The sequence below is a fragment of the Eleginops maclovinus genome, chromosome 9 (genome assembly GCF_036324505.1).
Source record: "Eleginops maclovinus isolate JMC-PN-2008 ecotype Puerto Natales chromosome 9, JC_Emac_rtc_rv5, whole genome shotgun sequence".
In the NCBI taxonomy this organism is placed as follows: Eukaryota; Metazoa; Chordata; class Actinopteri; order Perciformes; family Eleginopidae; genus Eleginops; species Eleginops maclovinus.
The window spans coordinates 23,715,320-23,727,580 of NC_086357.1; the positions used below are offsets into that span (position 1 = coordinate 23,715,320).

General features: G+C 42.3%; 1 protein-coding gene across 1 annotated transcript; it reads left to right on the plus strand.

The window, feature by feature from the left end:
- The first annotated feature begins 2,250 nt into the window (after positions 1-2,250).
- On the plus strand, positions 2,251-6,383 carry LOC134870055 (diencephalon/mesencephalon homeobox protein 1-B-like). The gene is made up of 5 exons (XM_063892064.1): positions 2,251-2,423; positions 4,280-4,444; positions 5,007-5,185; positions 5,316-5,739; positions 5,977-6,383. The coding sequence occupies exons 2-5, from the start codon at positions 4,291-4,293 to the stop codon at positions 6,381-6,383; spliced, it is 1,164 nt and encodes a 387-aa protein (XP_063748134.1). The 5' UTR covers positions 2,251-2,423; positions 4,280-4,290.
- The last annotated feature ends 5,878 nt before the right edge of the window (positions 6,384-12,261 follow it).

Here is a 12,261-nt window from a genome sequence, read left to right on the forward strand (position 1 = left end):
GTAGTGTAAAACATTTGACTGTAAAGTATGAATGTACAAAAGGGAAATTCACTTTGAAATGTCATTATCATCACTACTCACCTTGTTATATCTCAGAAGTTTAAACAACATATAATTACATAACATTACAAACCTTGGCACGATGTGAGATGACAAATTGGGCGTCACAACTTCAAGTAAACAATAAAGATTATGTTAAGAAAACTGCCTTTTGATTTGTTATCGTAAAAATACAGATTATTTAAACAACGGTTTGAGAATTTGTGATTTGTTCTGAATATGTATAATTGTCCAAGTTCTGTTGTGTGAATCAGAGTCAGTGAGTTGACTGTCCACTCCACCCCTGCTGCATGGTGGGTGAGTGAGTGGGGGGTGGGGGGTGGGGGGGCTGCTGCTGCTCCACTGGCCTAATATCTCTCTAATAGCAGGCCCTCTGACACTTGTCTAAAGCCTCGGTCGTGCTGGACATTAGCCCGTATTAAGTTCCGTAGAAAGCTGATTTGAGGAAGAGCAGCTGAGAGGAATTCCTTCTCGCTTTAATTGCTTTAGGAACGGTCCCCACAAAGAGACACTGGACAGATTTACCTCCAGTTTAAGTTCTTATTTCCATCGGTTCACAAGTTAATCCGATTTTTTTTTCTCCTCTGGGGCCTAAATGCTCTGCAACTACTGACAAAAAATGAAACAGATGGTAAGAATTAAAACAACAAACATTAGCTTTTTCATTATTGTCGATGTTTTATTTCTTTCAGTGAAAAAAAAAAAATCCAATTACGGATCAAAAACCACTTGTTGCGTAAAACCTGGTTGTTGCTTTTATTTGTATGTTCCCTGTTATACAAGAGGTGAAATAAAACAGAAAGAATAGTGAAGACAATAATACAACTCAGTAAAGTGAACTTTGAGTGAATGCCTATGTTCTGTTCTCACAGGCTTGTTGTCAGGAGTCTAAAGTTCCGCAGATGAATGTGGCCAAAGATCAAATTGAGGATTTTAACCCCCCCACCACCTCCATCCAACCCCGCCTCCCCCTTTCTTTCTTTCTTTCTTACTCTCGTAAGAAAATTCAACAAAATATGCAAGCTCTACATTAAAAGGCTACTTTTCGCTGCCCTTAATTCCAGCCTAAACGGTTTTTCTCCGGGAGAAGAAATCTTTTCTAAAAACCTTGAAGAAGAGAGGGGGCATTATTGTTTTAATCCTCTTACCAGCAGTCATTTTAAGACATTTTTTTGGAGGGTGAAATGGCGTCTTGTCTACCCAATCCTAACCTAAATCCCTGGGGGCCGGGGAGCTGCAGGAGCTGCATCACCTCAGCTGCTTCCCAGCAAACAGGGAAATAAAATTAAATCGGAATTAACCTGAAGTCCCCGAGCACTCCAGCGAGAGAGCAGGCCACTGCATATCATTTAATTAAGACGTGTTATTTTGGGTGACTATACAAGCATTTATTCAGCTGGAGTTTGCTTTTAAAAGTGTATTATCCTGACACTTTAGAAGTAATAATGGAATAATTCATTTGAGGCTGCTGACTTTACTTCAGATGTCTTCTGATCATATTTGTCTTATTTTAATCACGTGTGTAATGGCTGCTTAAGCCTACACATTAATGCGAAAATGATACCTCGTACATATTAGTGTTTAGCATTGAATAACACTTTTAATATGGGTACATCAATCTTACATTATTGTGGTTGAAGTAAGGTAAAGCAGTCGAGGTTTGTTTGTATAAAAACGAATAAAAACTGTCCTTTGACCTTGGCTTTTTTCGAGCGAAACATTTTAAAGTAAACCCCAAAATATCAAAAATATGTAAGAATAAAAAAGTGTACGGTAAAGACAGTCACATTAAAGGGAAAAGGCTACCTTAAAAAGCATTTCGTCATGCTCAGATTAAATTATTAGATGATTTTTTTTTTTTAGTAAATCTGCATCTCCACTTAAAATAGAAGCATTATCATTTTTATCATCTCCAAAAAATTCTCAATATCAATAATTCTGACGATAATTGTCAATTTAGGCACAAAAAAAATGCTTATTTACAAAATAGAATAGACTATAAGTGTATTTTGTCTCCGAAAAATAATAACAGAAAAATCGGCACCTCGAATGCAGAAGTGAGGAGTAATGTGAGGGAGGGGTGGGGGGAAAGCGATCTGATTGGCCCGTCAGAGCGTCCCGGTGACCCCCCCACCCGAGGAGCTTTAAAGGCCGGGAGAAAAAGCTCAGCATCCTTCCACATCCAGAGGGGAGAGACCGACCGACCTACCGGGATATCCTCAGGACCTCTAAGTGATTGAAATAAGCGAAAGAAATGAATACCAGAACAAGCGACTGCGGATTTTAGAGAAGAAGATTTGACCGGAGAATACTCGGCCGCTATAGTGGAGATATTTCGCTTCAGAAACACGGAGAAAAGAGAGGTAAGAAGTTCTGCTGAGTTTGCAACGATCGTATTTCTAACGCATTCTTCTGCAGCTTAACAAGTCTTATTTTAAAAGTGCTTTGCGAGTCTTTTTCCCATGCGTTTTGTTTAATATCGCCAGGTATTTCAGTATTAAAAATCGGGTTTCTACAGTGCAGTCCGTCGATCTCCCGAAACAGAAACAGTGAGACAGCTTAACAACACTGTCTGTCGTTTTTCTGTTCAATAATTCAATTAAATGCATGTTCAATAAAATAAAACGTATAGTAACAAGGCTGTACATTAAACGAATGGATTTTTCCGTGCACATTGAAACGCTATTTCACAAGGATGTGAGGTTGTTACACTTTACCCGTTGTTAATTGACTATGTTTTAGCTAATTATCCACATGTATTTACAATGACGGTCCTGAATGCTGCTAAATTGATGCCATGTATACAGAGCCCGGGCCCGAGGCAATCTTTAGTAAAAGCTGTATCACTCATAAATCCACGGCAATTAGCATAATTAGCCTTAAACCAGAGCCCGAGGACGTGTCATTGTCCTGGGAGAAGAAGAGCACTATGTTGAATTTTTAAGCTGCAGATTTAAAAAATAATACATGAATGTTGTAGCCAGGGGCTGGTTTCAAAATAATGCAAAGAAATACTCGCAGGAATACAAAGTTATTGCATTAGTCACACGTTTTGATCACGTATAGCTTAACACACACAGACACACACACACACACACACACGTTGGTCCATATTTCATGTGTCAGACCTGATAAATGAATAGCTATTTTATCACCACATTAGACAGGAGCAGCCTCACACATCTCCGTCAGCCTCCGGGCGTCTTGGAGCTGACCCGGGACCCGACACACTTCAACATAAACGGCCCTGTTTTTCAGACAGAACCTCCGGGAGCAGAGTAAACATGTTGTCTCACCTTCTGTCTCACCGGCGTTTCACTAAACACATGCTTTCAATTTAAATGCTGCACGCTGAAAAATGTTTATGTGAAAAGATGGTGAAATAAGACAGCATAATGGTCATTATATTATTGCCCTTTTTTGGTTTGGGGGGAAATGTTAGCAACTTTTCTTCTTCTTCTTTTATTATTATTATTATTATTATTATTTTATTATTATTATTATTATTATTATTATTATTATTATACATTACGCAATCATCAACAGCACGGATTTAATGTTTCCTAATGTGAGCATGTTAAAGCAAAAATAACTACACAACAGAATGCTAAATAATAAATAAGTATTAATAAACAATAAAGTAGGCTATTTAAATAAAAAAATGTCTGTCGAACTACTGTAACAGCCCTATTTATTTGGGTGCATAAATCACTTTGTAATTCTCACTGTTCACTAATGTATTCCAAACCTCTATTTAACATCCTAAATTAAATATGTGTGAATTTACTTTTTCATGAGAGCTTTGATCAATTTATAACTATAAATGTCAATGTTGATAAAAGTTGATCAAATTATTTTAAAAAAATTATTGGAAAAATATACTGTCAACTCAAATGTTTCGTTTGGTTTAGCCCACATTTATCAAACTGGACTCACACATACAAGCTCACAACAATCCTAACCTGTATGGAATCCTTAAATATCATTAATAGTTATTTTCCTCCATTTTCTTCGTTTAAATGAAATAACTCGTTTTTCTCAGTAACGCGAAGTTGGATGGTTGCATTGAACCTGTTGCCTTTTTAAAGTCAGCATACAGCCAACATTATAACACAACGTATTGAAGTTTTCACTTTTTATTAGCATCTTTAGAAAACACGGTACGTTTGTACAGAGAGCCCCCTCACTCACAGCAGCTTGTTGGTCCTCCTCTCTGCAGACAGATCGGCCATGCAGCACTACGGGGTGAACGGATACTCTCTGCACGCCATGAACTCACTGAGCGCCATGTACAACCTCCACCAGCAGGCGGCGCAACAGGCCCAGCATGCACCGGACTACAGGCCCTCCGTGCATGCCCTCACTCTGGCAGAGAGACTGGCTGGTAAGAAACCGCCTCTCATATTGTTTGTTCAAAGTCAGAGGTGGGAGAAGAACTCAGATCTTATACATAAGTAGAAGTACCAGAGTATAGGAATATTCAACATGCACAAAATCAACAGTATTAGCATTGAAATATGCTTAAAGTAGAAGTACTCATGCTGCAGAATGGCCCATTTCAGAATCATATCTTTATGTTTTTATTGATGGATTAGAGTGTGAGAAAAGCTGATTTGAATTATAATCAAAACATATATATTATTCTGAAATGTGCAGATTTGCACAATGAGTACTTTTACTTTTGAGACCTTACGTATATTTTGATGCCAATACTTGTGTCATTTTACTTGCACCAGAGTATTCCTACACTGATACTTCTACATTTACTTAAGTGCAACATCTGTGTACTTAACGTTCATGTAATGGCATCTGTAACCTCAATGTTTTACTCGATGTTAACACGCATCTATTGTGTTGATCCCTGTATGTGTTCTTTCCTGACCTCTGACCTGTACCTCAATTAAACTGTTCGTGTTTGTTTTTTCTCAACGGCTGCACATTTCAAGACATTATCCTTGAGGCCCGGTATGGCTCCCAGCACCGAAAGCAGCGGCGCAGTCGGACAGCGTTCACCGCCCAGCAGCTGGAGGCCCTGGAGAAAACTTTCCAGAAGACCCACTACCCGGACGTGGTGATGCGGGAACGCCTGGCCATGTGCACCAACTTGCCCGAGGCCCGCGTCCAGGTAAAACCCCTCGGAACGCATTTATCCTGTGTGTTGTTTGTGTAAACCTACCTGGCAATAAACTTGTTTCTGATTCTGATACTTGAGTCCTGGACCCAAAAGCTAATCTATCTGCCTATCATCTCTCCAGGTCTGGTTTAAGAACCGCAGGGCCAAGTTTCGTAAGAAGCAGCGCAGCCTGCAGAAGGAGCAGCTGCAGAAACAGAAGGAGGCGTCCGGTACTGCAGAGGGCTCTACAGAGGAGTCCAAGACCGAAACCACTACCAGCAGCACCACCACCCTGGTTCCTGAGACTCCCCCCCCTCCATCCTCCTCCTCCTCATCCTGTCAGTCAGAGACCGCTCGGCCACAGCCAGGAGAGACGAGCGTAGAAGTCAATGTCACCTCCCCCGAGCCGTCGGACAGCGAGTCAGCAGCAGAGGATAACGCTGACAGAGAGGAGGACGAAATGAGAGGGGAGACGAGGGGGAAGAGCAGGGAGGAGACGCAGGGGGAGGGGGGAGCGCAGCCGAGGAGCAGCTCCCCACTCTGCAAACCTCTGAGCCCCAGATCAGGTAAAAATCCTTCCACTTTTTCTATTATGCCTTATTATTCATCATATTTAAGAATCTAATCACATTCTTGGAGAGTATATTTTTACTGAACTGGTCTACAAAGCCCACAAATATCTACCAATCCGAGGGTCGGTGGTTCAATTCCCGGTCCCAGCAGTAAAGTTACTGAACCTCAATTTACCAAACTGGTGTGAGTGTGTGTTGAAACAAAGTCTTTCCTCTCTTCCCCTCTCTCAGACTCCCCCCTGAGCTCCCCCACCTTGCCGTCCTCCAGTGGTTTGGCGCAGAGTAACTCCTACGCCTCGTCTCCGCTCAGCCTCTTCCGGCTGCAGGAGCAGTTTCGGCAGCACATGGCGGCCACCAACAACATGGTGCACTACCCGTCCTTTGAGATGAGCCCGCCCTCCTCCCTGCCCTACCTGGGCATGAACGTGAACGTGCCGTCCCCGCTGAGCTCGCTGCCCTGCCAGTCCTACTACCAGACGCTGTCGCAGGCCCAGCAGGTGTGGAACAGCCCTCTGCTGCAGGCACCGCCGGGCGGCCTCCCCGGGAGCCTCAACAGCAAGACCACCAGCATCGAGAACCTCCGTATGAGGGCCAAGCAGCATGCAGCCTCGCTGGGATTGGACACGCTCCCTAACTGAAGCTCGGGCTGCTCTTTCGCCCTCTAGTCAGGGACGTACCAATGAATTATGGGCCCTGTTTGCAGGAGGTGACTCTGGGCCCCGGTCTACTTTAAGCTTGACCTCTCATCACCGTCAGCAGCTGTGTGCCAATCCAAAACACATCCAAAAAAATCATGAGAACATTCTCAGATTTAATTTTAAGCTACTGGCTGCTACCCTTATTGTAATGTTATTTCTCAAGCATATTACACATTTCTGCATTTTACTAAATCCAATTTCAAAACCAAACCTGTATAAATAGATTGTTTTTCAGCAAACATGAAGGGCATAAAACATGTGTTAGAGCAGGCACTTTAGGCGCACTCTGTCTGGGGCCCAGAGTTGTTGATGCACCTCTTCACCTCATCGTCACCATGTGGGCATGCCGCTCAGCGCTGGAGCACACCAGGACTTGAAGAACAGCTCTGTTGGATAGACTTAACTGAAAATAACATGGTCTCAATGGACTTAAAGAAAAGTAGATCCCATCTGGACTGCAATTGTGACATTTAGCCCGTGGATCCTTGCTTGTATTCGACTCCTCCTGGTCAACACCACAAGCCAACTGTACTAAAGCTGGCTGCTCACAAACAGTTCATCATCCTCTGTGAGGTCAGGGACGAAAGCAGAGGACAGATATAAAATATTCCATAATTTAACCCCTGAACGTGAACTATGCATGCACGCACCCCTCTGAAGCATGGCTTAAAGCCGCAAACACAGAATGAAGTCACATCTGATCTGATATCAGAGATAAAGCTCAAATACCTCATTCTAACCCACCCCACCCCACCCCACACACACACAACTGTATTTCTTTGTAGATGACACAACCCTCTCCTTGTTTCAAGTTACAGCTGAATCCATTGAGCTTGTAAATATCCCTCAGTGTTCACCTCCATCAGCCTGGCTAAAAAAATAATAACTCCATGTCTCCTTTTGTGTGAAGGATTCGAAAGGAAACGTTCAATTTATTATTTTTCAATTGTGGCTTTAAGCAAAGGACCTACAGCAGCATTTTTGAATAAGGGGAAAATCTGCAGAGGAGGCACAGTGACAAATAAATATGAACACATCAGCTGACGTATATTTTTGTTAACTCTGTGCCGGACCACTTTATCTGAGCTTCAGCAGGAAGACGCACAGGCCCATTCTCTATGTATTATATCACTGTAGATTCAAGAAATGTATTTCTCAATTGTTTAAAAATGTGAGTAATTTATCTGTTTATTGCAAGGGAATAAATCACACTTAAGAATGACTGGTGTTGTCAGTGTCGTCGTTTGGAAATACGCATGAAAATATCTGATTGTGCTCATTCACGTTGTGTTGTTTTTGAAGCAGAAAGGGAGAAGACACTCAAGAGATCAACACACAAGAAAGCAAAACCCATTCAAACCGTGAGACGTATAAGGCAACCTTTCTTGAACCCAATTCTTACAATTGGGTTGTTTTGGGGACACAGACACTGGAAAAAGGTAGAACACACATTCTCATCAATGTTTTAGTAGATTTCTGAATTGTTGCACCTTTTCCAGCTCAAAGTTGAATTACAAGGAGCTGATAAGATGTCTAGATCATAGTTACTTTGCATAACATCTAACCAACATGTAAAAAAACATGTACTAACATATAGGTCTCAAAAAAATCCCCAAAAGTGGGAGGAAGTCTGCAACAAGAGAGGGATTATTTTAGTGTGTGCCGAATCCAGGTCCTCTCTGGATGTCTGACAGGAAACTGAATCTTAATATACACTTTTGATTTCCACATTTAGCCCTTCATAGTATAAAAATTGGTTAATATGTGCAATTGAAGACACCTTGATGAACCGTAAATAATTTAAACACAGGAGGCCTACCGTGCTCCACTGTGAGGTTTACACACCACATAGGGGAGAACCTGCCACTTGTTCACAGGATAACTAATCCTAAATGAAATGACTGCAGCACAGTGTCAGGCTCTAAAGAGTCTCCAATCCACAAACCCACCCTTCACTCTCTCTCCCCTCTCTCCCCCTCCCCTCACCCTGTCAGCTGAGGTTTGGCTGCACCGAAACAGAATGCTTTGCCATAAGAAGATTACCTCTGGTTGGGATATCGATGGATTAAGTAAGAATAGAAAGAGATAAAATGGGACTGAAAGGGTTCCTGGAGTCAGCAAAGTTCAGACACCTGTTTTTCCCCTGGTCCTTTCTCGCTTTCTCGCTCCATGACCGTAAAGATTATAGCACTGCAAACTGGAGAAAAACAGGTGAAAGGGGTGGGCGGTTTAACACGGGGCAGGTTACAGTGCTTAACAAATAATTGTGGGACTTTTTTCAGGTGGACTTTTAAAATGCACGCTCAGTTTGTTTTTAGGGTTCATAAAGATCATGTTTGGGTAAATTAAAGGGAATGGTGTGTGTGTGTGTGTGTGTGTGTGTGTGTGTGTGTGTGTGTGTGTGTGTGTGTGTGTGTGTGAGAGAGTGAGAGAGAGTGTGTGTGTGAGTGTGTCTATGGCAGTTAAGCTGCTGAAGGTTTCCAGGAGCTCTTTGATGTGTATCTGGGCAATGCGCTATTAGAGGGATTTTCCTAGTTGACAGCTCAGAGAATGTGTGGAGGAATTGCGATGCCAGCGGGCTAAAAGAATGCTGGAAACAGGATTAGGATCATATTCTGGCAGCTCCTGTCACTTCATCAATGGGCTAAGGTTTCCTCAGTGACAGCCCTCCTTCTCTGCCCGGCTAAAACCTTTAGTGGGACCATAAAAGGGGTGAGAGAGGGGAAAAAACAATGATTGAATGGTGTGCTATGATTCCTGTGCTGGGGTTTGCTAGGAGGGCTTTGTGTTGGGAGGTCTTGAGGGGGACGGCGTTGATTTGGAGGGAGGGGAAGGTCGTGGGGATGAAAAAAAAGGGGCTTTTTTTTGGGGAAGGGGGGCTTCTTTTGGAAGTTTTACACCCAAATCCCCAGAGCAGAGCAAGAGGAGGGGTTTTACACTGATGTTAGTGGACAGCGACAGCAGCAGGTGGGGAGAAAAGGGAGAGCTGTTTCCTGAATCTTTCGGATGCAGTTTGTCCGTTTAAGCTCTACCTGTCGTCCCCGAGTGAGACCTCTCTCTTTTCTGTTTAGTGTCGGTACATCTGCTCAGATATGTGGGAGTGTCAGATCTTATTGTAGGCTGACTCAAGGATATATCTGTGTTGTGACGAGTTTATCTTATTTCTATGAAGGATTAGCCTACTCTTGTGATATTCCTTTACTGTCAACAAATCCCATAAAAATGTTCTCTTGTTAACACGTATTTTCAGAGTATTTCTGTCCTGAACCTACATCTACACTCAGGGAAAAACACATCCCTATGAAAATGCACACACCGTCCTTCTGCTAAATATTCTTTAAAGCATGACACTTCTATTAATCCATGACTGAAAATCAAATGCCGCCTCTTTTCAAGCATCAACTAAAGGCTGCATCAAACAGTATTTCAGGGAATTACTTATTTAAAAAATAGTATTAAGTAAAAGGATATATTATTTACCTTTTCTTCTAAAAGGTTTTTTCAAGACAATGGGCCAAAACTTGAACTCGGAAAGCAAAAAGAGGTGCTTTGTACCACGGGTAATCTTCTATCTGAAGGAGCAGGAAAACATGCCTGTACAAGAATGGGAAAAAGCAATTGCACCTGTACAACATATGATTTCCTAATATATCAAACTAAAGGAAAACATAGCTTCTCTTTCAACATCACCAGCTTAAGTGACTTCTGATTACATGTTACAACTACAAGTTAAAATCTGATGAATTTACAAATAACCACGTGTGTTTTTTAACCATTTTACATTTAAAATGAAATGTTTCTGCAATTAATTTGACAGCAGACACCTGTGAGTTCTTCTTGACCTTAGAGGACACACAGGTGCATTTTGTATCCTCCTTTCTCTGGCTGTAGCACTTCAGACTCTTCCTACACATCCCATGTTAAGGCGAGTCGTTCATGTTGTAAGCTGAATACTTTTAGAGGATTTTGTGGAGCACTTTCTATAGTTGGGCCTGAGGTTGTGTTGCAGGAGTTGTTCGGTGGGCTTATAGGGTGGTCTCTGCTCTACATCCTGGACTAGCTGTCTGCATGCTGCCACCAAAACCCCTTCCCCCAGGAGTGTAACTCCACACTTTGCTCACCCATGTGAAACAATACTTTCACAATACCACAGGAGTTTGATTGTTGGCGACAAGTTATATAATGCCAGGAATTACAGACTAGCATGCAAATGCTAAATCCTCCTCTCTTTCTCCTGAGAAGTGGATGAGACGGACTATATCTGCGGGCTTCACTCCGGCTCCACAGCTTTGTGCTACAGAGACGCTCTCCTTTCTCCCCCTGACTTGGGTGATAATCCTGACACGCACTGTCTGCATTTTTTACTGTACGTGTTTAAGCGCATTTGCAGAGCATTTATCTCTCCAATGTAAACCAATTTGGCTATAAGGGCCTTGGGCCAAGCAAGGCGCTGGAGGGAAGAAAGGAAAACTCAAACGTAGCAGATGTGCAGAGAAGGGAGGATGGGAGAGCTGGCGAGGACGCGGGGGTTGATGAACAACTGAATGCAGCAAAAAAAAAAAAAAAGGGAAGCGGAACCGCATTGGAGAAAAAGAGTGTCCCTTGTCCGAAGGGTAAGCTTTTGAAACTTGGGATAGGGGCCTTTAAAGCCGATACAACGTGGATCACTGAATTGTTGAGTCACAGAATCTGAGAAAATCATTCGGAGCTCCCAGTTAATCCTGTCATAGTGAAATCAGTGGGCATACTTTGGGGATCCCAGCGCTTTCTGAAGAAATTTGGAGGCTGCTGTATTGACAGAGCTGCTGTTTGATACCGCCTATACACCTGTATCAGCTGTCTGTTAATCTGCCTTCCCCTCCTCCCACTCGTCCTCCTCAGCACGTCTCCTCTGCTGGTAGTAATGGTTGATGAAATGGACCAAAGACCTAAAAGCTGCCAATCTTGCAGCTTCTTGATGTCTCCTGTAAGTGGCTCTGGTTGCAGGCTGAACTTGTCACTTTGATCATCTGAAAGGCAGGAGCCCTGCTGTGTCAGACATTACTACCTGCAATTCTGAGGAGCCATAAAGACTATGGACTCCCTGGTCCCTGAAATGGGACATTAAGACAGAATCATCCTAGTTTAGTTGGGGCGATATCAAGGTGTTTTATTTGCTGGCACACAGGAAGGGTCTGAATGTGTTTGGATGGCTTTTAAAGTACCTGATCTTATAGCCTAAGGTTCCTGTAAATGAGGTGTTTGCTGCTCTTATCAATGAGACGTTACATGAGGAGAGCACTGCCAGAGTTCGGCTGTATGAACAGAACAGGCCGGGCTTTGGCCAGATGCCCCAACTTCTTAAACTTCTCCAAAAGACTGTATGTTCTCCATGAAGTTAAATTCTGGTTCAAATATACATAGTTTAGTATCACGCCTTCATTATGTCACCGAGAATGTTTCGTTACAGCTACTTATTAAACTTATAAGATATTTGATCACATAACATAGTCAATGGCATTCTTAATTTTTAGTTTGTGGTGATTAGTGAGAGCCAAGGGATTAAAAAATACAGTATGAAGCTCAACGTTGCAAACGGCTCGATTAATAAGAAGTTGATTTTAAGTATGACCAACAGGAGGGGTCACTTTCACATGACAAGGAGTCAATTGATTGTTTTAAATAGCTTAATAGTAAAAAGAGCTTTTAACCCTTCTGTTTGCTTGAATTATGAAGGCTTTGATGGGACTATAACTAATATGGAGGATGCTTTTGTCTTTAATTTAATTGACGCAACTTGCTGAATTTCCTGATAGGTTAGCAGCAATCAATTCAATGG